This window comes from Dreissena polymorpha, chromosome 4 (genome assembly GCF_020536995.1).
Source record: "Dreissena polymorpha isolate Duluth1 chromosome 4, UMN_Dpol_1.0, whole genome shotgun sequence".
Taxonomy (NCBI): Eukaryota; Metazoa; Mollusca; class Bivalvia; order Myida; family Dreissenidae; genus Dreissena; species Dreissena polymorpha.
In genome coordinates, this window is record NC_068358.1 from 20,532,935 (window position 1) to 20,560,415 (window position 27,481).

The 27,481-nt window shown below is 34.7% G+C and overlaps 3 protein-coding genes across 5 annotated transcripts in view; 2 read left to right on the forward strand and 1 right to left on the reverse strand.

Moving 5' to 3' along the window:
* Positions 1-2,313, reverse strand: part of LOC127875940 (uncharacterized) — a 27,217-nt gene extending 24,904 nt beyond the window's left edge. The window contains exon 1 of the mRNA XM_052420701.1: positions 2,289-2,313. The gene's annotated coding sequence lies outside the window, so the exon portion shown is untranslated. The remainder of the gene's footprint in view (positions 1-2,288) is intronic.
* The window catches only part of LOC127875938 (BSD domain-containing protein 1-A-like), a 43,989-nt gene extending 17,297 nt beyond the window's left edge, over positions 1-26,692 (forward strand). The window contains exons 1-9 of one of the 2 annotated variants that reach the window (XM_052420697.1): positions 7,486-7,556; positions 7,926-7,992; positions 10,367-10,471; positions 14,316-14,492; positions 15,409-15,579; positions 18,260-18,407; positions 19,052-19,909; positions 21,365-21,501; positions 26,064-26,692. In XM_052420697.1, the coding sequence (XP_052276657.1) occupies positions 7,540-7,556; positions 7,926-7,992; positions 10,367-10,471; positions 14,316-14,492; positions 15,409-15,579; positions 18,260-18,407; positions 19,052-19,909; positions 21,365-21,501; positions 26,064-26,090 (1,707 nt within the window). In that variant the 5' untranslated portion in view covers positions 7,486-7,539 and the 3' untranslated portion in view covers positions 26,091-26,692. Of the gene's footprint in view, positions 1-7,485; positions 7,557-7,925; positions 7,993-10,366; positions 10,472-14,315; positions 14,493-15,408; positions 15,580-18,259; positions 18,408-19,051; positions 19,910-21,364; positions 21,502-26,063 lie in introns of those variants that run through there. The other variant, XM_052420696.1, reaches the window with a different exon arrangement.
* LOC127875942 (glutathione peroxidase 7-like) lies at positions 1,931-5,184 on the forward strand. 2 transcript variants are annotated; one of them, XM_052420710.1, is made up of 4 exons: positions 1,931-2,166; positions 2,946-3,095; positions 3,707-3,821; positions 4,474-5,184. In XM_052420710.1, exons 1-4 carry the CDS (start codon positions 1,978-1,980, stop codon positions 4,653-4,655), a joined length of 636 nt encoding a protein of 211 aa, XP_052276670.1. In that variant the 5' UTR covers positions 1,931-1,977; the 3' UTR covers positions 4,656-5,184. The 2 variants fall into 2 exon arrangements, with proteins under 2 accessions (XP_052276670.1, XP_052276671.1); XM_052420711.1 differs by lacking the exon at positions 1,931-2,166 and adding an exon at positions 2,171-2,203.
* Positions 26,693-27,481: the final 789 nt, after the last annotated feature.

A 27,481-nucleotide genomic window follows, 5' to 3' on the forward strand; every position in this document is an offset into this window, starting at 1 on the left:
CATCAGGCGTGTGTAGTACACCCTACGCTGATAATAAAACCCTCAAGCAAAAAGGGGCAGGTCAGCACATGGTAGACGTAAAGACTCGGCGACGACCTGTTAATAAACTCTGGCATACACACAATTTGTCGAACATATAGTCAATTTTACAGGGGGAGGGGGTAGGGCGTAGATCACAATGCGAAGACGCATAATCACGCTATAATTTTGCGACGTTTATATCGTTATCTCATCGTTATCCCGTGCTCTCGCATCATACATTAACGTGTTCGCCTAAGAATAGGTCAAGTTTCGGAGATCGTTATGTTAAACTTCGCAATCTTTCCTTACGGTTGCATATGCTTAGACAAGTCATTTCGATAACTTTATTTAGAACAAATCAAATAGCATGGTGATTTCTTGCCAAAACTATTATGTTTTGCTACTTAACATTCCTTTGCTTTCTAAAACTTATTTTGCTGTTTATTTCAATGCAATAGTTTCTTCGTTTGAGCTTTTCAAGCAAATATGTTATATCTTATTAATATGTAATTACTACAAACAATAGTTTCACGTTTACGAACCATTTTTGTAGACATCATATAGAGGCCAAATGCCCGCTCTGGTGTAACCTTTTTTAATTGTGCATAGCAAATAATAACATGATAACAAAATAAGAGAACGTTAAGAATAGTTACACATATTGCATTCTAAAACCACCAGTGGCATTGTTTACTTTCAGTGTTTCTGTCAAACTAGACCTCTTGACCTATGCTAAGGCGAAATCACGCAAACTCACTGCGGTATCGAGATATCCATTTCGCAATCTTTAACTTGTTGTTTTGCAACGTATTTTTATAACATCACATCGTTTTCTGGTGTTCTCGCCCTTGTAATCCAATGGTTGAGAGTGAGAAATCGCGATGCGTGGTTGTGATATAACGATGCAAAATTGAAAGAAAAACACTATGCAAGATGTCCGAGCTTATTAGCGCATGATCGTTTGCTCGCATTGTTTGAAAATTGGATATACAAGGACGAGTATGCAAAATTACCATCCGAGGGTATAGATTATGGTTTGAGATCGCAAAAATTAATAACACGATTTCGCAAACGAAATTTCTTAATTTATAATGATCTCGCGTTCTTTGATCGAAATGTCGTGCCCTCGCATCTGGTGTTCAAGTTCTCGCTCTTGTAATACAGAGGTCAACAATTCAAACAACTCAAAACAACGAGAGGCTCCATAGTTCCCCGTATGTGTTCACAGTTACAGCTCTGATGGTTTGCGCGCTAACCGCACAACTTTGTGGGCGACTTGAATATATTTTGAAAATACATGTAATAAAAAACAGTATGTTTACATTGTCAAATGTTATTGGAATACGATGGTAAACGTATTGAGCATCTTTTTGATTGAACAATTTACGCAAAGTTATGCTGAAAAATATCAGTTTTACTCAGGTCGAACAATAATATGAATTGTCTTCAATAACTTGTTTTCATTGATATAGATATTAGGCCAGTAAAAAAATGTATGTACTTCGGTCTTAGGATCAAACGATGTGCATATTTATGTAGATGTAATACCAATATACAATAGTATACAGGATCTCATCAAAGTGTTGAGGGAGGAAGGGAGTGAGTGATGGAATAAAAAACAATAATATACAACTCAACTTGAATGTTAAGATTTTATTTCCACAATCTCAAACCAAACCATGAAATGAAGGAGACATGTTTAGTAAAATAAAATATCTGTAACGTAACTAAGTTTAGCACCACTTAGTCATCTATTTTCAAGGAATGCGTGAATGATGAGAACAAAAACTATTTACACTTAAAGAATGTTCATGTCACTGAGTCACTGTTGCCACTTTACCGTACAGTTACTATTACTATGCTGTAGTAGGATAGTCGTTCAGCAAATTTTATATGTTGGACCATTTTGAATTGTGTCCGTGTAGAGAATTCTTGGAGTCAAAAACGTAAACAAAGATGGCATCCCCGATAAAAACGTGTGTACTTCTGGTTTTTGTATTCTGGAGCGAGATAAGTTTTTGCAAATCCTCTGATTTGCAAGAAAAATCAGATAACTTGCAGCCTCGGAAAATTGTAAACTTTTATGCATTTTCTGTAAATAACGCAGCAGGTGAAATAATTGCCCTCGATCAGTTCAGAGGAAAGGTAATCAACCATCACAAACATGCTCAGATGTTATCACGTAATTATTGTTAATGTTTAAAAATAAACAACATTTTTAAATGTTAGATTTTGTAAAACATCATGAAAGACTAATTTTAGATAACCTTTTGTTAATTGATCGAGTGTCTGTCGTCAGCTGGTTGAGATGGACTAAGTCGAACCGGTCATATTAAAACCTGTCCTAATGCCAGCGTGCACTGTTTGGAATCATTTTATATAATGTTTTTATTATATACTTGGCGACCGGAGCATAAGTGGAGATTCTTCGACATGTAAAGACGGATCTTGATCAATATTAAATATAAATATTATGTCCTTACTTATTATTAAATTTGTATAATAGTTATTTTACTGTTTGAATTAGTAAAAATGTGTCCTTATATTACTTTGAAATTATAATATATAATGAAATAAAGGCAGTTAAAAATGAACTTTTCAAATAATTTATATCTAAAAAAATAATGAATCTGTTCCTATTCGATATCGATTTTCTTATTTAGTTACGGGTAATAATTTTTAAAATATGTATTGTTCTTTCGTGAAATGTATATTCTCATATGTCTTTTAGAACGTATTATTATCCATTTTTTCAGACAGTGATCAATGCCTTCCAACGTGGCATCACTGATAAGTTTAATTTAATTGAATCTACAGTAAATTATTTATAAAGAATGGCCCTTTGAAAAATGGGAAAGTGACTCTGAACTGCGGTGATTTTATTGCCATTTAATTCGATCTCACTCATATGGTGGTATTTTTAGGTTGTCCTAGTTGTAAACGTCGCTTCGGAGTGTGGTTATACAGACGACCACTACAGAAGTTTGATACGGCTCAAAAATGTCATGGGACCCGAAAAAAAGTTCGAAATCCTTGCATTCCCCTGTAACCAGTTTGGAAATCAGGAACCAGGGGTATCGGTTTGGGTTGCAATATGTAAAAGTGTTGTGCACTGTATAATTATGTTTTTATGTAGTTATTAAGCCTTTCGACCAAAAAGCGGGGGTATGAAGCTTGCACCTGGGTAGGTCGGTCTGTAGGTAGGTCAGTTGGTCGTTACAAAGACCTTTCGTTTCCGCACTATAAATAGAGAAGACCTGCTACCATGCACATTTGGTGTATTGCTTTCTTAAGGAGACGCCTAATATTTGTGAGGAACATATCAAATGTCAAGTCCACAGGTTCTTGTCACAGTAATTTTTTTTCACAATATCCTCCGGATGCGTTGGCCTAAACTCATGCAATTCTCGTTTATAAGATTGCTTGTGGCATTCAATGTTCTTGTAACTTAGAAGAATTCAACTAAAATACTAATATGTTAACACTACTGCTTTCATATTTTTTAAATGCATGTGATAATACACTCCCAACTTTTAAGAAGGCTTTATCAGTTACTTGAACAATTATAATATATATGCAGTCCTTAAATGTAAACAGTGAGGTAAGATTCTGACTCGCTGTTTAAAAAATATTCATTTCTAAGTTATACAAATATATGGCTATTTGTTGCATGCTATCATTTCAGACTAATGAAGAGATTCAACAATTTGTATCGGAAGTATACCGTGTGCATTTCCCGGTGTTTGCAAAAGTGGATGTTATCGGTGAAACAGCGCATGAGGCATGGAAGTTCCTATCTTGTACGACAGCTTTACTCTTTAGCTTGCCTAATCACGAAATGTCCGTGCTTAGCTAATGTGCTTAGTCTTTGTCAGACAACGTGCGTCGTCAACAAAAAATCTAGGCCGATATTGAATCTGGGTCATTGTGTTTATCTTGACATTATGTAGCATTTATAAAAACTCTTGTTACTACTCTATAGGCGACATTTTTGTACTCAATCTTGATTAAATATTGAACATTTATATTGACAATATAAATATTTTGATTCTGGGTCACGTGAACACCAGTTCAAATACTTGCTTCCATTTTAGTTTTATTTACTTAACTATTTGTGCATCGCACTATGTTTATTTACTTAGAGGTACTCATATACAACTGAATTATTTTGTTACATTTGTTGAGTACAACTTTCTGCACTACGTAAATTAAATGTTTTGATATATCTCAATATCAAGACAAATACATAATTCTGAATCGTAATGTACCGTACCTTACTTTCACACTTATGCAAAACTGAACTTGTTACTAATACAATGTACATACATTATGAAATGAAGCAACATGAAATGTCGAACATATCTTGCATAAACTACACACGCTCAACTACTCTATGTGCGAATTCTTATTTTATTAAATCAAAAAAATACTTGTGCATTTTTTTTCATTTAGCTTCGTTTGGTGTTACACCTAACTGGAACTTCTGGAAGTACCTGGTTGACGAAGATGGGCTTGTCGTTAATGCCTGGGGTCCCAAGACGCCTGTAGAAGACATATTTCACGAGATCAAGGAAGCCGTGGGCCGTATAGGCTTCCAGAAACCTCAAAATATGAGGAGACGTACCGAGTTGTAACTCACTCACTCTGTTCAGAATAACTAAGCTAACGTTATTGATATTTGTGAAATGTTTATTTAAAAAATGAAATGTGCCAAAACGCTTTGCGTGCATAAACCTTTTCTATGCAATGTTTTTTTTATCTAGTTTGTTATACATTTACGTCATATTTTCTTGTGTGTGTTTACTGTGCTTTATGTGCATGCATTTTGTACAATTTTGTCCAATATTTGCAACAAAATGAGATTATGATGGGTGATAGGAAATATTTTGGATTCCTGATGCTATGATGGGTGATAGGAAATATTTTGGATTCCTGATGCGTATATCTAGTTTCTCAAATGTGTTAATTTATGTATATCATTGTTGTATTTTACTTTGTTCATGACAATATTGAAGACAGTTCAATAAGAGCTCAATTAACTCAGATGATAGATTGTATAAACGTGTATTGACATTATTGTGTTTTTAACGTAATAATGAGATGGACATACATGTTTGATGTACACCATTCGTGTCGCTAGTTAAACAAATATTGAGAAAGCCCCTGTCTTTGTTTCTTGTTTTATTCAAGCAAAATATAAACAAAGTGGAACGTCTGCTACAACGTGAGGTTTGAAACCGTAATTATAGCATTTGTTATAAAGGCTACCCAACTGCATTTTGATAGTAAAGTTAAAACCATATAAAATTTCGAAAATGGGAAACTTATCTTACTAAAAACTCATGCAGAATTCATCATTTCGAACTAGACATGTACACGTAAACACGTATCGCCTGGGATTCCAATTTTAACTTATGCTGCATCAGCATGAGATAAATCTTATCATAGTAGTTGGTACTTTATTTACGGCAAGAAAAAAAATTACAGAGTGACACAAAACATATGCGATAGACACGATACACAACACACACCCAAAAATTAAAACAACTGGGAACACTGTACTTAAACGATAGATGATGCGCATTTGGAGGATGGTGTTACCTGGTATAAAGGATCTTCAAACCTCACACTTGAATTGTAATTTCAAAAAACATGTAGTTGAATATGCAACAAAATAACTGTAAGCATAACAATTCGAGTTTTAAAAAAATTAAGTAGAATGCACTTTCATGTAATTACAATGTTACTAGTAAATTGATTAATGTAAAAACACGAGAAATGAGTCTGCTTTATTGTAATGAGTCCCACCTACCTGTTATGTATCTCTCATATTAGCGCATATACAATTTATTCATAGCTCAATTATGAACAAGAACTATATTTAAAAAAAAAGATATACGGCGTTGATTGTGGTTTGAGTTGGTGAAAGGTAAAAAGTTCAATGAATGAGATCAAAGATAGCGAATGTCTTTCTGTGTAGTTCTTAGCTGCGTCATCTGCAGTACGGGATGTTACGCTGAGTTTTCGCGGCTTATTTTACATTATTACATATTGCTGGTCATAAACATAAAGATACAAAACAGAAAACCAAAAGAAGAATAGAAGTGAAATTAAAACATATGAGTCAACCGGCAACACGCGAAGTATCCGTACATATTTTAAATATTTATACGCGCGTTCTTCGAACAAACCTGTTTGAGTGGTTTGTCGGGATTTTGCTATTTGATTTGATTATTAACAGTATCGATAATAATCGCGCTCATGCTTAATACATTAGTCAATATGGTGGAATAATTATTGTTAAATTAATCAAAAATAATATGTATCATGCTATTGTTGAAAACGCATTAAGTATCTATTATTGACATACCATAATTATATCGCTGAATATCTTCATTAAACATATTTCTTGTCTAAAGAATGTCGGTTAATAGCTATTCATAGCTAATGTTTCTTTGTTACACATGTACCGACTTAAAAAAAAATTATTTGATAATTTGATTTGATTTGAAAATTCCAGTTCAACTAGTTCACGCGATAGCGTCTATATTATATAACGATTATTTTACTGGCCGCGAACTGACCCTGATACCATGCATAAAAGTGAGGCCACACTTCCACTGCTGGAACGACGGCTTGTTTTAAACGTTATACATTTACATGTTAAATGTTTAATTTCGAAAACAATTTAAAATGGTTTGGCCAAAGCGAATATCAGGATAATGAAAACGATACTTCTATGAACTTAAATATACTAGTACACAGAAAGGAATATGGAAGTTATAACTAAATATGAGAACATAGCCTTTAAGTACAAACGTTCTGACGCTGGCAATCCTCTGAAAATAAAAGGTGCACGCACAAACTGTATTGATGGCAAGAGTAGAGTGTAAAACAGGTCTATCTATCAAGCCTTTTCATTAGAGATAAAATTGTTTCATGCTGAACACGCAGTAAAACAGTGTTACAAAGACGCGGTCATGTTTCCAATGTTCTGGTGGTATGCTCAAATCAGCCAATGGAATAAATGAAGTGTATTCATTCGCGTCTAGCCGCGGGAATTTTTTTTTTGAATTTTATTGGACACTTACAAAGGTCAGGTAAAGTCAAAAGTGACGTTTAACAGCTACGCCGAAAAAAATGTACTGAAACAAATATCCTCCTATCCTCCGAAAGTATGGGGAATCAATGAGTAATGAGAAAGTACACACACACAAATTAATTATTTATGTATGGTCTGGTGGAAAAGGTATTGGTACATATCTTACCCACAACCATTCTATACATACCTTAGATGAGTTCTTGAAGAAGGCCCTCAGTCTCTGAATCAAGCTCTTCATTTTCTTTATCTCTATCTCTATACATAGATGGTGATGTTACTACGTTATTCAGTAAGACCGGTGTGTACAAATTGTGTACCCACAACAGCAATTTACCGAAACAGTCTTGGTCCCTTTTATTCAGCTACTCCCGGTTTTAGAATGAATTGGGAACCAGTCATATGTCAAAACAAACAAAATGGCGGATCGTGGAAAGTACGTCATTCTTCCAAATCACCATTTTCCAGTTGTTCTAGCTTAATTTACAACTGTATTAGCTTTATTCACTCATATATGTTATAAATTTATCGTATGCTACCATTAGGTTTAAGATTTTTAACGTTGTTGATCTTTGACTGACATTTCTAGTTTAATAATACATGGGTTACATATCACCGTTATTGCTAACCTTTAGTATGTTTACAAACTTTTCAAGCTAAAATTTACAGGAATCGTGTTACTAAAGTGTATATCTTGTATGGTATTTTGATAAGGCACGTTATAATTTCGCTCTGTGCCTATTTTTTTCTTTACCATTGACTGACATACAGAATGGTGAGGATATTTATGTGTGCTTGTGTTCAGTTCTCAGCCTGGCGGGGCGGAGGGAGGCAGCTGGTGGGGAGGATGGCTTGCAGCTGCCAAACATCAGGTACTAGCAACTAAGGCTCTTGATTGGGACTGTTGGAGTAAATATTTATTCAAATTACAGGGCTTTTTTCTATAGCAAGGGCCTTATGTAATCCCCAGTGCTTTCCATAATATTTGTTTTAGACTACCTGGGGTCGTTAGAATTTAAAAGCAAATTATGGCATATACTGAGTTTAAAAGTGCTAAAGAATTTCATAAACACAAACATTCACAATTTGTCTTAAGTAACAAATGAATTCAGTGTCTATTCTAGACCATGTGATTGGCACTATTTTTCCAAAAATCAAGCACTTTTTCAGCGTGTGTGTGAGAAAATTCATGCTCTCCATATTCAGGAGTATTTTTTAAAGATAAAAGAGATATCGACCTAGCCAAAAATGTTGAGAGCCGATTAACTATCGTCTGTCATTTACATGTATATACTTATCCAATAAAAGCCTGCTAAAGGCTGAGTGTCATAGTGTTGAACAAATCGATATTGGCCAAGGAGAGCGAACACTTTGGATAAGCGATAGCACCTTTAGGCAGTCAATACCTGTAGTAAAATCATGCAGACGACGCGTGACGTAATTTCCATAAGTGTGTGGTTCTTTTGCAGTTTGTTTGCTTTGTGTTATCTACATGTACATGTACCACAATAATTGGACCAAACGGTGTGTACCCCCACGATTAAATCGTTTTCAAGTTTGTTTGTTTTTATCTGATGATGGCAACCAGATGTACTCCCCGTGCAAATTGTGCATTCCAAGCATAATATTGTCGAAATTCAACACAAATAATTATTGAACTTGTAATACACAACTGTTAACTTTTTGTTGAATTCTCATATGATACAATTTGTAATCCGAAACATACCTACATACTTAAGATTTTTTATGGTAACTCGATGTTTACGAATTCTAGCTTCAAATGTGCTAATTTATTTTGTGTTGATATTTTGTCTCGATAAAATGGCGCAAAAATCATGCTGCATGAACAGCGTCACGTCAACCGCGTGGAAAGTGTGCGTGTATCAATTAGTGTACACTTACTATCGCTGAGCCCTGAATATAATGATTTGCATACAAATCAGCTATTGTTTGGTTTTGTACATTAAAATGATACAGAAATATGTGAAAACATTTTTTCAATTTTTTAGTCTAGTCAGAGCAATATAATTGTTGATAATTGTTTCCTCAAAATGACAGGCCTGGCCCTTTCCCCAAATCTATAAAAAAGAGCCCTGAATTACCATATTAAAAATATACTTTAAAAACAAACATGGGATTATCAGTATTCCTTACAAATTGACTGAAATGTAACTGACTAGAATCTGAAAAAGTTGTACTGATTTTGAAACAGAAATGGTGAAAGACTTCTGCCCTACATGTTTATATTGATGGTGATAAAGTGCAGGGTAAAGAGTCAATAAGCAGCTATGGAGCATTTGGTTTATCTATTCAAGTAAATATTGATGTTTACTCTTCCCCATTAATTGAATGCAAATATATTATTTTCCAAAAACCTGGCAAAATAAGAAAAATTGCTATACTGGTATTTTATTTATCTGATTTACTTATCACTGTTTGCCTGCTACTTTGCAAATTAAATTTCAGCAGGATATATTAAATAAATGTCTTCTACATGTACAAATGAACGTTCACAGATAAACATCTCAAACTTGTCACAGATAAAACGATGAATGGAGCATAAAATGTAGCAACAGATAGTTAAAATGCTTAATTGATTTACAGTTTTTATTAATAACAATCCACCTACCATAATAGACAAGCGTAGTTTGCACATATTGCTATTATGTAACATACTTACGTCTGCATTCATCATCATTATCAATCCTGACCGGTTTGGCCTTGAGGGGAAATGAGGGAGGACGATACAGAAATCATCCTCCAGTCAGGTCTGTTGTGTGCTGCTGAGAGTAATTCATAAATGGAAAGGGATGTTCACTTTTTTACATTATCCATCCAGCTTTTCTTGTGACAGCCTCAACATATGCATTATTTTACTCACAAATTGATTGCTTTTGCTCATTCAAAGTGTGTGCTCAGCCTCTCATTGATTTTCCAATACAACAATGAACTAGTTTCAAGTGACATAAACCTTTTTTCTTTTCATAATATCAAAATTGATGTCACATTTGCATTTTTTTCATTATTTTTGTCCAACTGTTTTAAGGGATAAAGGCAGCTAAAAGGCTGTCAAACAACAACATTGGTGTATATATATATATATATATATATATATATATATATATATATATATATATATATATATATATATATATATATATATATATATATATATATATATATATATATATATGCCCCATAAAAAGAACCATATATTGACCAGATTATCTTGGTTGATGGTTGCAGACTGAGCGAGCCCTGGAGATGGTCAGCGCTGACCTCCAGGAGTTCACTTCCACCATGCAGTCAGACACCAAAAAGGTTGTAGAGAAGACTAAGGAAACCATACAGGTAGATGCATGTAGTTAATTGTGGTGTTAAGACTGTTTGTTTCTGCTATGTTACAGGAAAAAGGTACCATTCTTAATCATTTTTAGCTCACCTGAGCCTCAGGGTGAGCTATTGTGATCACTCTGCGTCCGGCGTCCGGCCGTCTGTCTGTCTGTAAACAATTTGTAAACATCTTCTTCTACTTAACCATTGATCCAATTTCAACTTAATTTCATGTGGAGCATCCCTAGGTCATGGGACAAAAGAATTGTTAAAAAAAATTTGATCACATAACCAAGATGGCCGCCATGACCGTATATGGTAAAAACCTTCAAAAATCTTGTCAGAAACCGCTCATCAGATTTTCAAAAAATTTCACAGGGATGACCTTTGAAGGCTCCCCTGAAAAAGTTGTTCAAAGAAATTTGATTCGTCAAAAAACATGGCCGCAGGAGCTCGTTGAACTTTGCATGTTTATTCGTTTTTGCCTATTTTGTGAAAACTTTCAAAAATCGTCCACATTTTTTGTCCGATCCTTTCCAAATTTGCACAGTGTCTTTATATCAATGAGGACACGAACCCTACAAAAAATGAGCATTATTGGTCCATGAAGTACAGAATTACCTCCCCTTGAATTGAGAAAATGGTGTTTATGCAATAAAGTCCAAATTTTTCATCCCATTCTTTCCAAACTTGTAAGGATTTAGCATGGTTCAAACAAGGGAAACAACTACGGTTTATGCATGTTCTTTTTATTACAGATTTGCCTCCCTTTAATTCATTCAAAATCTCATTTTACAGCAGAGATTCCGAATCTGACCTGTCAATGAGCCCCATATTTACTGCCAGTGCTAGGTTACCTTTTCCCATTTGATCATTCTTACGTATTGGTCTTGTAATGCTGCTACTGCTACTGCTACTACTACTACTACTACTACTACTACTATTACTACTACTACTACTACTACTACTACTACTACTACTACTACTTCTACTACTACTACTTCTACTACTACTACTACAACAACTACTACTACTACTACTTCTACTACTTCTACTACTACTACTACTTCTACTACTACTACTACTTCTACTACTACTACTACTACTACTACTACTACTACTACTACTACTACTACTACTACTACAACTACTATTACTACTACTACTACTACTACTACTACTACTACTACTACTACTATTACTACTACTACTACTACTATTACTACTACTACTACTACTACTACTACTACTACACCACTACCACCACCACCACCACCACCATTCATAGTGACAAAAAACGTATTCACACAAGGGCTGCTACTACAACTTATAGCCCATATAGGGGGGCATGCATGTTTTACAAACAGCCCTTGTTTCTATGGGATTTTAACCACAACTGTTCATGTTTATCTCCGACACATATTTTTAGGTCACCTGTCATGAAGTGACACGTTGAGCTTATGTGATTGTGTGATGTCCCGCGTCCGCCACCACCACATCCACCACCACCACTACCACCACCACCACCACCACTTCTACTACTACTACTTTTACCACTACTACTACTACTTTTACCACTACTACTACTACTTTTACCACTACTACTACTACTTCTACTACTACTACCACTAACTCTACTACTACTACTGCTACTACTACTACTGCTACTTCTACTACTACTACTACTACTACTACTACTTCTACTACTACTACTACTACTACTTCTACTACTACAACTACTACTACTACTACTACTACTACTACTACTACTACTACTACTACTACGACAACTACTTCTACTACTACTACTACTACTACTACTACTACTACTACTACTACTACTTCTACTAATATTACTACTACTACTACTACTACTACAACTACTACTATTACTACTACTAATACTACATACCACTACTACTACTACTACACCACCACCACCACCACCATTCACAGTGACAAAAAACGTATTCACACAATGGCTGCTACTACAACTTATAGCCCATATAGGGGGGCATGCATGTTTTACAAACAGCCCTTGTTTCTATGGGATTTTTACCACAACTGTTCATGTTTATCTCCGACACATATTTTTAGGTCACCTGTCATGAAGTGACACGGTGAGCTTATGTGATCGTGTGATGTCCGGCGTCCGTTGTGCGTGCCTGCGTGTGTCCGTGCGTCCGTCCGTCAACAATTTGTTTGTGTAGACAGTAGAGGTCACAGTTTGCATCCAATCTTGATGAAATTTGGTCAAAATGTTTATCTTGATGAAATCCGGTTTGGGATTGTATTTGGGTCATCTGGGGTCAAAAACAAGGTCACTAGGTCAAATAATAGAACAACCTTCTGTAGACAATAGAGGTCACAGTTTTCATCTAATCTTTATGAAATTTGGTCAGAATGTTTATCTTGATGAAATCTTGGTTGGGATTTTATTTGGGTCATCTGGGGTCAAAAACTAGGTCACTAGGTCAAATAATAGAAAAACCTTGTGTAGACATTAGAGATCACAGTTTTCATCCAACCTTTATGAAATTTGGTCAGAATTCTTGATGAAATCTGGGTGGGATTGTATTTGGGTCATCTGGGGTAAAAATCTAGGTCAAATAAATAGAAAAACCTTGTGTTGACAATAGAGGTCACAGTTTTCATCCAATATTTATGAACTTTGGTCAGAATGTTTATCTTGATGAAATCTGGATTGGGATTGTATTTGGGTTATCTAGAGTCAGGAACTAGGTCACTAGGTCAAATCATAGAAAAACATTGTGTAGACAATAGAGGTCATAGTTTTCATCTGATCTTAATGAGTCAGGTGAACGATTCAGGGCCATCATGGCCCTCTTGTTTTTTATTGTATTGGCAATTTTCAAATCCCTAAACGAAATATTCTGTAAACACACACACAGTTACAACCAGAAAAGCTTGACAGTCCTGGCGCTTCTTTTTAAGCTTTTTCAATTTGCAAAACTGAAAAGTAATCTAAATAATAAACAATTAAAGTTCTGTTCATGTTCAGCTTCAAGCTTTGTTATTGTTAAACATCATTTTGAAATATTTTTATAAAAGATATTACATTCTCAAATTGGATGAAAATGATGCTTTTTGTCCGAATTTTATTGAACAATACTTTGAGAATCTGTAATCCTGGTTTACTTAGGAAATAATGAAACTGGTTTGATAGAATTAATAATAATTATTTTTATTATTATCTTGACAAACAGCATATCTCTAGTATCTAAATTTATTATGTTTGAAGATTTTTGAACATGTTTGAACATTAATGATTGCATTTGCATGGGTATGAATCGGTTTGAAACAATTAGTGTTTGAGCAAAATTAAAACATATGACAAGCTCAGGGTCAAATTTGCATAATAAACGCAATAATCGATACAATTATGTGGCAGCCAAAAAAATAAGTTTTTTTACACTAAACTTTGTTTAATAAATTTCAGTCATCTCTATAGCAGCATGGAAACCAAAACAGAGTGCCAGTTTAAAAATGTTTTGATGTGATTCTATCACTTAATTCCATTTGAGATATTTTTCAACTTGAAAAAACAATGACATTATCCCGTAAACCCTTATCCACTAAAAAACAAAGTGAAAATGGCTTATTGTAACCAGCAACCAGCATAAAACCAGAACAGCCTGCAAATAATTTGAATCTGTTCAGGTTTTATGCTGTTTGCTGCTCATCAGTACCTTTGTTGGAAATAAAGCATATGAAACTAGAATCTGGTAAAAAAGGTCTTAAATTTAATTTGGTTTTCTATTGGTCTACAAACAAATCATATTGCGTATCTACCCGGCAAGGGATAATCACAGCTGCAAATACATTTTCTGAACATATTCAGAAGAACACTCAGTCTGACCAGGAGACACAACCGTCCACAGGCGAAAGGGTCAAGAAGGGGTTCTTCTCACTGATGGACGGGATCACAAAGGCCCTCACTATTGACCCTGAGGACACATCGCCCCCAGCCAGGGGTAACCCACAGCAACCTGCACACGGGATCTTTGACCGCTCCAAGGTGGGGCAGGTTGAAATGTGTCAATTGAGTATAATTACTTGCATTCAAAATACTCTATCACTGTAATAGGGTACTTTATTAGGGACACTTCTACTGCCTTGCTATATGAGCAGCTGAATGTTTGCCGTAAATGTGGAGGTCACGGATTCTATCTTCATTTAGGCTGCACATTTTTCTTACTGGGTTACAATATTAGTAAATAACAAGAGTTGTCTGTACATAAAATTTTTATAGACTGCTGGCTATTTATATTTAAAAAGTTGCTGATGTATGCCCTGTATTCTATAGGTAGTTGGTCTCTTGGTTTAACTTTAAAATACATTGTACTTACTGAATTCATGTCTTTGGAACTTTAAAAATACTTTTGATTTTGAAAATAATGTTTTAATGCATTAATATTGTACTTGTCTGTTACTAGTAATTACTTGAAACCATAAAAGAGACATGCCAATTGCGTAACTTTGATCAATTAAATGTGATTCTATGGCAATTATATTTCTTAAATTTTTTAATTACAGTCAATTCAATAATGGTTTGGACTTGTCTATCTGGCATTTCTAGTTAGCTAGAGAACAATATTGTTTTGGTAGATATTCATTAAAACGGTTATTTGACTGGCTTTTGCAAGGATAAAATTTTATGATGACTTGAACTGGTTTTTCCACTTAAGGTGCCAGTTTTCATACATATTTAGTGTGGTTGGCTTGTACAAATGTTAATTGATTATATATGAACAGTACAATATGAATAAGTACAATAAGCAGTGTAAACAAAGTAGGAAAAGTTTGGATTGAAGTTTTGATTGCTCAAAGTTTTTGTCTCTGTCTGTGGGGGTTTAATCCATCTCCCAATTGTTAGCTTTTGTAAATAATACAGTATATATTCAGTAAGTTTTAATATTTATGGCTGTTTTCAGATACGACTGAGGGCAGTGCAGGTAGACACAGGCACATATTTGAATGAGCCAGCAGGGTCAGCAGAGCTGTATGCTGATTGGTTGAAAACCTTCGACATCGAGGCACACAAGGGGGAAATATCAGACCTGCTGGTGTCCATGGTAGAAGTCAGATCCCTGTATACATCCCTGGTAATTACACATTTCTGTATATGTGGGGTAATGACATATTTCTGGTTATGACAGCAACCTTTATAGGCCTCTATTAACTATAGAACTTATATAGGTATCTGGTAATTACAGATCTATGGTCATGACAGATCACTGCATATATCTCTGGTAATATAAGATCCCTCGATAAATCTCTGGTTATAACAGATCCCTTTATATGTGTCTGGTAATTACAAATCCATTTGTATATATATGGTAATTACAGATCTATGTATACATCACTTGTTATGAAAAATTCCTGTATTATCTCAGCATATGCTTACTGTGGATCACGTAATACTCTTGTCATTAATATTTGTAAAATGCAGGAATATAAAACAGCAGGAGGCTTTGAATCCATAATCCCTACAATTCACAGTTGCTATGTCAGCCATTTAAGAAGCATTTTAAGGACAATAGTAGGCAACTGTTGCAAAAACATTAATTAATCACTGTGTGCGGAGTATTAAGTATAATCAGAGTTCAAAATCAATTGGTTTTAAATGCATTTAATTTGTGATGAAAATACCTGTAATTACCACGGATACATGGGAGTTGGTCCACATTTGTTTTTTTTAAACCCTGTGATAAATAGCAAATATATCAATTAATATCAATTAATTAATGCAGTGGGGGTTTTCACCATTTTGGGAATGGGCCCAGGGTCTTTGAGTTTGGAAAACTCGTTGTTTTAGCTAAAATGTTGAAATCTAGATGGGGGTGCAAAAATTACTATACAATCTCCAATATGAGTGTTTTTTTACATTTTCAAGTTTTAACATGAATAAAGCTGGCTATGGAGATGAACAGACATGTATGATAAACAAGATATTGAATAGCAAAGTGTTTAGAAAAGCCTTTGAGGCAATTAAGTATATTTGAATAAGTGTGTCCTCATTTACCTGATATACTTTGATCAAATATCGAATAACTTCTCTCTTTACAAGTTTAACCAATTAATGCAATCTTTGCATAGTGATGGAGAAACATGCTAATTAACCAGGAAAACTGTCTATTCAACAATGTCATATTGAACCATAATGTGTAATGAGGTGTATCATTTTATGTTGCGTTCATAAATTAAATATTCACTTCATCCTACAATAAAGCCGAAGTAAATAAGAAAATTAATCAGCTGTCAAAACTATGCAAATAGGATCTAAAATGTTAGAACAGATAAAAAGACACAAAAAAGTTTTGCAAATGTGAAGGAATGTGTTTGAAATGTTACTTGTATGGTAGAAAATGTTGGTAATTGATTTTCTGTATAAAAGAATGAGGGTATATATGTAAAAATGTACACTGGTTTAAACCATTATATAAATGACTTTAAAAAAATAATGTATTATCCCCATTAGTAAGATTTCAGATCTTAGAAAAGTTTAATTAATTACTTTTTCTTGAAGGCAGTGAAAGTATGTGTTTTTCACGAAAAAAGAAAATTACAACTTTAAGTTATAAAATAATATATAATTTATTTTGTATTATTTAGAGATGTAAAAATAAGCACAATTTAATTGGTGGAGGCATTGTATGACAATGAACAATATATTTAATAATCACTAAAAGCCAGTTTTCCCTGCATTATATGTTTGCTCTTAAAATAAGCTGGTTCTACATGTTATATGAGCAGTGAATTTGATGTGTGGAGAGAAACATTTATGAAACAATAGCAAGTGTATGTGATGTTTTATTAACGAAAAGTATTACTTTTATTGCCATTTATGTTATTTTTGTGGTGTTAATTGTGTGTGAAACTGCAAGTTGTTCATCTTTTTCATTAAGATTGTTTAACAATTATTTACTTATTGCCCGCAAAAAGAAAGAGCCACATCAGAAAGACCACATGTTACCTTTTGACTTGTTTTCAAAGAATATAATTTGATTCATCAGTAGAATATCTTATCATATTTAATGGCCCACTTGTCAATAACTTTATATTATTTATAAATGTTTGCAAAACGTTTTATCAAATACCTCTAGACTTGTAAATAGTATGGACATGACAAAATTGCCTTGCCAATGTCTAATACTCGAAAGCGTGGTTAATTATGCCAGGGTCTGTGTCCAAGGTACTTATCTCACCAGGGCCTAGTGTAATAATAATATCTTAGTCCTTAATCCGACTCAACTTTGACATGAGGTGGACCATTGTGTTCAACTTGGTGTTCACATTTCGTTTTGAATTTTGACTCTGACTCCACCCTGAAGAGGAATCTATGCAAAAATCTTATAAATCAGACTCTATATTGTTTGTAAGCTTATAAATGTTCTCAATACACCAGGACTTCTGGCAGCTCAATACACCAGGACTTCTGGCAGAGTTACTAGTTCTTCTGCTGGTAATTGATGCCTGTGTGTTTAAGGTACCATCTGTATAGTCCCATCAGGATTTCTGTTGGAGGTACTTCTACTGGTATTTGATGGCTCTGTGTTTCATGTACCATCTGAGGTGTCCTATCAGGATTTCTGTCGGAGGTACTTCTTCTGGTAATTGATGGCTCTGTGTTTTAGGTACCATCTGAGAAGTTCCATCAGGATTTCTGGCGGAGGTACTTCTACTGGTAATTGATGGCTCTGTGTTTTAGGTACCATCTGAGAAGTCCCATCAGGATTTCTGGCGGAGGTACTTCTACTGGTAATTGATGGCTCTGTGTTTCAGGTACCATCTGAGGTGTCTCATCAGGATTTCTGGTGGAGGTACTTCTATAGGGTTCACCAACTGAAGTTGGATGAGGCCAGGAAGCAGGCCCTCATGAAGAGAGCTGAGCAGGCTCAGGTGAAAGAGGACTCCATCAACTGGGACGAGGGTTTGTACATATGGAATATATATGAGCCTTGCTCTGGGAAAATAGGGCTTAATGCATCTTTAGGCAGAAGATTGCCCTGCCTGATACGCCTGTGTGGATTGCACTGGCTAATCTGGGAGAACACTTTATGCACTAGCATTAAGCCCTATTTTCCAAAAGTGTAGCTTATATGGGGAATGATTATAGATCTATATTATATGTGCTTTGTGTGGTACTAACTTTTATCTAGACAGCAATATTATCAGGGTCAAAATTTCAACTAATGTGATTCTTTATGTATTGTACATGGATCATTGAGGTTTCTGTTTTATCGACCATAATGATATGGATTATCACAATATATATTTAAAATGGTACTTCATTTGATAATGTTGTGTTCTAAGGTATTTAAAATACCAAAATCATTTTCTTACGTTTTTTAAGCATTAAGCATGCAAATTTAACGTGAAAATGTATATCATTTAATACACAAGGACTTTCTGTTGTCTGAACACTATTAAAACTGCTTTAAATGTATTATTCAGTTATTTATTTAAACTGTTTTCAATGTGGTCCCATAATCAAAAGTATGGTTTAAAACCCTACAAATTGTGTCAATATTCAAAAGTCATGGTATTATTGTATGTATTTCTTGTGTTACATAGAGGAGTGGAGTGGAGACGAGGAAAATGCAGGCAATAAGCACAGGGAGACTAAAGTGAACACTGAAGACCTGAACACGTGTCTGAAACAGCAAACAGAGGCTACTGTTGGAGCAGTGACAGAGACTTCTGATGGAGCAGTGACAGAGACTACTGATGGAGCAGTGACAGAGAATACTGATGGAGCAGTGACAGAGACCACTGATGGAGCAGTGACAGAGACTACTGATGGAGCAGTGACAGAGACTACTGATGGAGTAGTGAAACAGAATGAGAAGACATGTGAGAAGAAGCATGAACATTCATATGTAAATTCCACACCCCTGTCGACATTATCAGTTGAAAATGGGGTAAATACTGACAATGCACTGGAGAAAAACCCTGCAGATGTGTCTTGTGATAACATTGAATATGAATCTGCTAAACAACAGAATGTGGATACTGCAGATGTTGTTGAGGTTGCAAATATTGCAGACAAAGCAATCTCAGAAGAAACCCCTATGGTTGCACAGCATACATTGATGGAAGAAACACAGGGTGGCAATGATCGTAAAACTGTAATTGAAACAACTGGTTGTGATAAATCTGTCATTGTATGTGAAGAACATTTTAGTGCAAATAAAGTGCCAGCAGTAACACAGGCGACCGAACCAGATAAAATTGAGATGGAAAAAATATATGCAGATGTTTCTTCCACCATAAATCAAGCTTTAGGTGAAATGAAAGAAACTCTTTGTGATGTGAATGTAGAATCTGAGAAAACCATGGAATCAAGTGGAGGGTTGCCAATGAAAGTGAAAGAAGATATTGTTGTAGTTGGAGACAGGATTTCCCCTACATCTGACTCCAGCGGCACTAAAGGTATACACTTCAAAGCTTTCATTTAAATGTGTTTGTCACTATATATCAGTATATTAATTTATTGTGGTATTATTTTCTACAATAAAATATTGTGATATAATAAAAATTAAGCTTTTGTACGATATTGTAACATTCTGGTGTTTTGCACAAGTATTGTACCTTAAATTCTAAATCAATGCAAGGTCCACATAATCGGTCATTGAATGTGCAATTCTTTAATATAGAAAAAAATCAATGAAATAATTATTAATAAATTTATTATAATCTATAGATTTCTAACAAAAAGAAATTTTATTATATTATCCTATGTTACAAATTTAAAAGTTATTTCCCTTTTTTAGCTAGACATGCTACATGTATAACATTATCATGCTTATCATGCTATTAATAATCACTATTAACAGACTTCTGAAAACTTCTTAAAACACAAGGTTCGCGAATGTTATAATTTGAAATACAAAGTAACAGTGTTCTGTAGTTGTGCTCTACAAACGTTTTCTTTAATTATTCCTCTGTGGTAAAAACCGACCAATACCTGGGGGCAACAAGGTTAATATAGTTCAATAAATTATTTTGAAAATTGCTCTGAAACCACAATACCCAGAGATGTAATAGTTGGTATGTAACATCGTATTGTTGTCCTGTACAAATTTGTTCCAGTTATAACCATGGGGTTAAAACTGCCCTTATAATGTAATTACTATGTGCCTCCCTTTGGCAGCATATTAATAACATTGCTGATAATAGAGCTTGACAATTAAAAAAACAACTTTTAAATTATTCTGAAATACATACATTGCCATCATGAAGGATTGAGCGTAATACAAATATACAGTGGAAAACCTGTAAAGTGAATGCAATCTAAAAAAATATCTTGAAACTTTTTTATTTCGCTTTATTATCATTTAAATCTCCCTACAACCAATCCCCTGCATTCTGAATACCCTCCAATTCTTACATGTTTATCAAAATCTGTATGTTTTTTTTTTCATAGTGTCAAAAGTCTGTGTTGTGTTGAAAATGATCACATTGCAAAGCAACATAAAGCCTTATAGTCCGATCTATTTTTATCATACTTTGGTCAGACACATCATTTGGTCTACATGTGTTTTGTAGCACAAAATTAAAGAAGTGTTGATTTTGATTAAGTGTAAAGATGGGTTTTTTAATCAACATACAAAAGGGGACGCCCACATCACCCATCCCTTTTTGGGTTGCTGTTGTGCCTTAGGCTTGCAGACTATATTATTTAACATTGCTATGTCAAAAAAACTGTTACTTGAACTTGCGCTTACGTATGTTGCAATTGTTCACTATACTACACTGATTGGGCACTCTGATAAATTACGTTCCCTCAAACCAGAAATGTATTATGGTCTGGTTTAAAGGGTTTTTACTGTATATAACTTCACAACTCATATTCTATTTGTCTATTCTGTCTTTCACATCTTGCAGGGTCGAGCTCTGATGACTGGGAGAAGGACTTTGATGATGTCGAGGTCACTGCCGAGGACTTGAAGGCAGCCCAAGAATTGGCAAGCAAACTCAACATGTCTGCCGCTGAGTATAACACGCTCACTGGAGGGAATGTGGTAAGATTGTGGGGACAGAAGCACTTGCACACTTGCTGTTTAGGTCACCTGAGCATAGTGCTCAATGGTGAGTTTTTGTGATCACCTATTGTCCATCGTGCGGCGTCAACATTTGCCTTGTTAACACTCTAGAGGCCACATGTATTGTTCGATCATCATGAAACTTGGTCAGAAGATTTGTCCCAATGATATCTTACAAGTATGAAAATGGTTCCAGTTGGTTGAAAAAGATGGCCGCCAGGGGACATGGCATTTTTTGTCCCCTACCGGTTTCACCGCAGGGGACTTCTGGTTTTCGCTCTGTCTGTCTGTCAGTCAGTCAGACTTTTCTGGATCCTGTGATAACTTTAAAATTTCTTCATATTTTTTCATGAAACTTAAAACATGGATAGATGGAAATAAGGAGATTATGCACTTCATTTCATTTTGTTCCTACTTCAAAAATTCTGGTTGCTATGGCAACAAATATATATAAAAAAATCTGACCATGGTGAAATTTCTAACAATGGTAAGCCGGAAGGGGACATTTATTGCTTGGCAATCGTCTTGTTTTTTTATATGGCTATAGTAAAACCTTGTTAACATTCTAGAGGCCACATCTATTGTCCGATCTTAATTAAACTTGGTAAGAACATTTGTCCAAATGATATCTTGGACCACTATGAAAATGGTTCCGGTCTGTTGAAAAGCATGGCCCCCAGGGGGCAGGACATTTTTCTTATATGGCTATAGTAAAACCTTGTTAACACTCCAGAGGCAACATTTATTGTCGGATCTTCATGAAACTTGGTCAGAAGATGTGTCCGAATTATATCTTAGACGACTTTGAAAATGATTCCAGTTGGTTGAAAAAATTGACGTCACATAGCAGAATATTTTTCCTTATATGGTTATGGTAAAACCTTGTTAAAACTAAAAAAGCCACATTTATTGTCCAATCTTCAGGAAACTTAGTCAAAATATTTGTCTCTATGATATTTTGGATGAGTTCAAAAATTGTTCTGGTTGTTCTAAAAACATGGCCATCAAAGGGTGTGGTATTTTTACTTATATGGCTATTGTAAAACCTTGTAAACACTCTAGAAATCACATCCAATCTTCATGAAACTTGGTAAGAACATTTGTTCTAATCATACTTTGGATGAGTTTGGAAATGGTTCCAGTTTGTAGAAAAACATGGCTGCTAAGGAGGGGGCGTTTTTCCTTATATATCTAAGTAAAATCTTGTTTCCACTGAAGTCACATTTATAGTCCAGTCTTTATTGAACTTGCTCAGAACATTTTTTGTGATATCTTGGCTTAGTTCAAAAATGATTCCGGTCTGTTGAAAAGCATGTCAGCTGGAACAGGTCATTTCCTTTGTATCACCGGTTAGCAACTTGGGCCCCCCCCCCCCCCCCCCGAATCGAATGATTGGGGGTATATTGTTTTTGGCCAGTCTGTCTGTCATTGTATGTGTGTGTAAGTGTGTGTGTCTGTCACTACACTTTTACCTTGGTCATAACTTTTGCAATATTGCAGATAGCAACTTGATATTTGGCATGCATGTGTATCTCATAGAGCTGCACATTTTGAGTGGTGAAAGGTCATTGTCAATGTCATCCTTCAAGGTCAAAGGTAAAAAAAACAAATCCAAGGGAAGTAATAAGCTGTAAAGGGAGATAATTATCTGTACCTGCCAAATGATAAAAAAATTAATCAAAGCAGCGCAGAAGGGGCATTATGTTTCTGACAAACACATCTATTGTTTTCAAAGTTGTTATTTGAAGGAGGGTTTCAGAGTTGTACTTTGAGGAATAGAAGGAAAAAAACATACCACCCTCACATCTTAGAGCAAATTTATCTTACAGTACAATTTTCCACAAAGAATAAATGCTCAGCCCCAACATCTATCAATGATTGTAAGGTTGAGAAGACAGGTGCTACATGTTTATTAGGATGCAATACACTGCTGTTTAAACTTCATAACATTTTATCAAAATATATTTAGTTAAATGCATGTGTAAGTATTGAACATTAAGCTCGAAGTAAAATACATAAAATGGTAATCAACAATATTATCTCTTTATGTATTGAAACATTTGTATTCTGAACCTTTGTGCTAATGGCTGGAATGTTAGTAGGCTAATTTTGCATTATGGTTAAGAAATACCCACAATTATTGAAGAAAGTGTGATGTGTGACAACTCAAAATGATCACATTTAAAGAACAAAACTACTGTTTTTATTTAAAAAATGTTCATCTGATACAACAGTACTACTTTAAAGCGAGATTATACGAGTTTGTCAAATATTTATGAATTTATATAAAATGTTTTAAAAAAACTTATTATACATATATTTCAATATACATGAAAATAAAAATTAAGAAGAACATGTGTCAAAAAAATGCGAAATAAGCCAGATATTTAATTCTGAAATCAAAAATGACTGTAGTCTAATTGACCAGCATGTATATCATGATTGTACGATGCAAATCTAAATTTAGGTTAACAGTTCATTTTAAATTCCTGCATCAATATCTATTCATACGACACATGAACACATACTCTGATCCTAACAAGAGGGCCAAGATGTCCCTAGATCGCTCACCTTTTTTTACAAGGCCTTGTTCATTGCTTAGTTGAAAATTAAGTACTCTAGAGCATATTAGAAATAATTAGATTGCTTCTCTTCTGTTTACTTTTGCAGTGTGAGCATATGATTGAGTACTGTCTATATATTTGCATGGGTTTTTTGCATGCAAACAATTGCAAGTAAAGTTAATTCTACATATGTTTACAAGGTTTTTTTTAGGATTTGGACCTCCTGACCAAGATTTTGACCCCACATGATCCAATGTCAAACTTTGCATAGATATCACCAAGAAAAACATCCTGGTCAAGTATCATCATTTTGGGACCAAAACTATGGCCTCTAGTGTATTGACAAGGTTTCATTGGGACAAATATTCTGACCAAGTTTCATGAAGATTGGACAAGAAATGTGCCCTCTAGAGCGTTTACAAGGTTTCTCTATAGCCAAATAAGAAAAACTACCCCGCCCACTGGCGACCATGTTTTTCAACCGAGCGGAACCACTTTTGAACTCAACCAAGACAACCATGTTGACAAAGTTACATGAAGATTGGGCATGAAATGCGACTTCTACAGTGTTTACAAGGTTTTTCTTTTTTTTTGACCTAGTGACCTAGTTTTCGACCCAGCATGACCCAGTTTCGAACTCGATCGAGGTATCATTGGGACAAATCTTCTTACTAAGTTTCAGGAACTTCGGAAAAGAAATGTGGCCTCTAGAGGGTTTACAAGGTTTCTCAAAAGCCAAATAAGCAAAACTGCCCGCCCACTGGCGGCCATGTTTTTCAACAGACCGGAACCACTTTTGAACTCAACCAAGATATCATTAAGACTAACATTTTGACAAAGTTACATGAATATTGGGCATAAAATGTGACTTCTACAGTGTTTATAAGGTTTTTCTTTTTTTGACCTAGTGACCTAGTTTTTTACCCGGCATGACCCAGTTTCGAACTCAACCAAGATATCATTGAGACAAAGTATCTGACCAAGTTTCATGAAGATCGGACAAAAAATGAGGCCTCTAGAGTGTTTACAAGGTTTCTCAATACATATAGCAAAATAAGGAAAAATGCCCCACCCACTGGCAGCATTGTTTTTCAACGGACCAGAACCACTTTTGAACTCAACCAAGATATCATTAAGACAAACATTTTGAAAAAGTTACATGAAAATTAGGCATGAAATGTGACTTCTACAGTGTTTACAAGGTTTTTTGTTGTTTTTTTACCTAGTGACCGAGTTTGTGACCCAGCATGACCCAGTTTCGAACTCGACCAAGATATTATTGGGACAAATCATCTGACCAAGTTTCATGAAGACCGGACAAGAAATGTTGCCTCTAGAGTGTTTACAAAGTTTCTCAATAGCCAAATAAGGAAAAATACCCCGCCCACTGGCGGCCATGTTTTTCAACGGACCTAAACCACTTTTGAACTCAATCAAGATATCATTAAGACAAACATTTTGACAAAGTTACATAAAGATTGGACATGAAATGTGACTTCTACAGCATTTACAGGGTTTTTTGTTGTTTTTGACCTAGTTTTTAACCCGACACAACCCAGTTTCAAACTCGACCGAGATTTCATTGGGACAAAGTTCTGACCAAGTTTTATGAAGATAGGGCAAGAAATCTGGGTTCTATTGTGTTTACGAACAAATGTGAACATACGGACGGACAGACGACGGAAAAAGACCGGTCACAAAAGCTCACCTGAGCAATCAGGTGAGCTACTAAAAGACGAATGCTTTGGTTGTTGTAGGAAAATATTTACTAAATATCTTTGTCTCAATCAGCTCGGGGCGCTAATTTTACTTTGCTGCATTTTATGAAATTCGTATTCAGTTTATTTTTTTTTTGCCTATATTGTGTTATTGTAACATATTTTTATCAATTTATTTTAATTCAACACACATAAAAATCATGTAATCTTGCTTTAATATTGTTGATTCTCTTCTTATATTTCCTTTTTTGTTTTGCAGGATGGGGACTGGGAAAATTGGGATTAAAAAATCAACCACTCTGACTGGACCCAACTACCTAACACAGTTTAGAATGCTTGCCGCTTTTGTTCAACTTCACTCGAATGCAGATATTTGTTGAGCTTCATCCTGCACAATTTGATTTCATCTGTGACAGACATTCCCTATAACTTACAAAATGTAGTGAGGGTCTTATTCCAATGTTATGTCCTTGAACTTTTATACATGTGACAACAGTTTAATATGTATGTTGTGTTAGGTTCTGGTGTTACCATTGATTTTTAAGTTCATAGTATTTAAAATGAATGTATTGTTTAGCATTTTCGTGATTACAACTATGAGGCTGTTTTCACATTTCCAATCTAAAACATCATTTAGAAATAACTGATACCATAGACAGAAGCAAAGTGACTGTTTTCTAAAAACATATTGCCTTGTTTCTTATATTAAATATGTAATTGCTTATTAATATAGTTGGAATGGACTTTTTATTTTTATTTCATACATTGTGCTTATTTTGGTGATGGCTTATAAAGCAATCAGTAAGATTTGTTGTTGTTTATTACAATGTGTTGTTTATATGCGTAAATATTTATGAGCTATTATATTAATAAACTGTACTTTTATTTTGTGATGAAATTTTATTTGTTAGCCTCACTTATGATTATGTATTATCTAATCTGCTAATCAACCTCAAAGTCTTGCATTAAAAACCCAAATCACAAATAACGTCTGAATTACAAATAACAAGAAATATAAGAACTCCTCACAACTGGTTTTTATTGTTTAACTATTATAAATTTAATTTTAATACACACATACCGGTAGTTGAACAATCTAGCTGGGTATGCGTGTCTGCTTTCTACACGCCAAATGTCAGCACAATACTTCCATTCAAGCGCAATTGATTTTAATAGTAGAAACAATTGTTCTATTTTAAGTAACAGTGACCTTGACCTTCAAACTGAAGTGATTAAGCAAATTTTGTGTTTTATCGTGTTTTCCATACTTTGTATCGGTCACCTAAACCTGACTTACCCCAAAATAAAATCCAAAGGTAGGTCTGCATGATTTGTAAGGTTTATTGTCCAAATTGTAATAACAAGAGGGCCATAATGGCCCTGTATCGCTCCACTGCTGAAAAAAGGCTGAAACAAATATTCTCTGCATGTGCAAATACTTAAATATAGGCCCTATTTAAGCACATGTACACTTTTGTGACCCCCTAGGCTGGGTCAAATTTAACTCCAGGGGCATAATTTGAGCAAACTTTGTAGAGGACTACTATATCTGACTACATGTACATACAAAATATGGTAGCCCTAGGTCATAGAGTTAAGGACAAGAATATTTTATAAGTTTTCACAAAATAAGCAAGATATAAGCGTATATAATGTTCAATTTTGTGACCGCGCGGT

Bases quoted from the DNA above. Each gene is read 5' to 3' on its own strand.
- LOC127875942 (XM_052420710.1), top strand. From the start codon at position 1,978: ATGGCATCCCCGATAAAAACGTGTGTACTTCTGGTTTTTGTATTCTGG. The intron at 2,167-2,945 runs GTAATCAACCAT...TGGTATTTTTAG, and splicing joins TCGATCAGTTCAGAGGAAAG to GTTGTCCTAGTTGTAAACGT. The intron at 3,822-4,473 runs GTACGACAGCTT...TTTTTCATTTAG, and splicing joins GGCATGGAAGTTCCTATCTT to CTTCGTTTGGTGTTACACCT.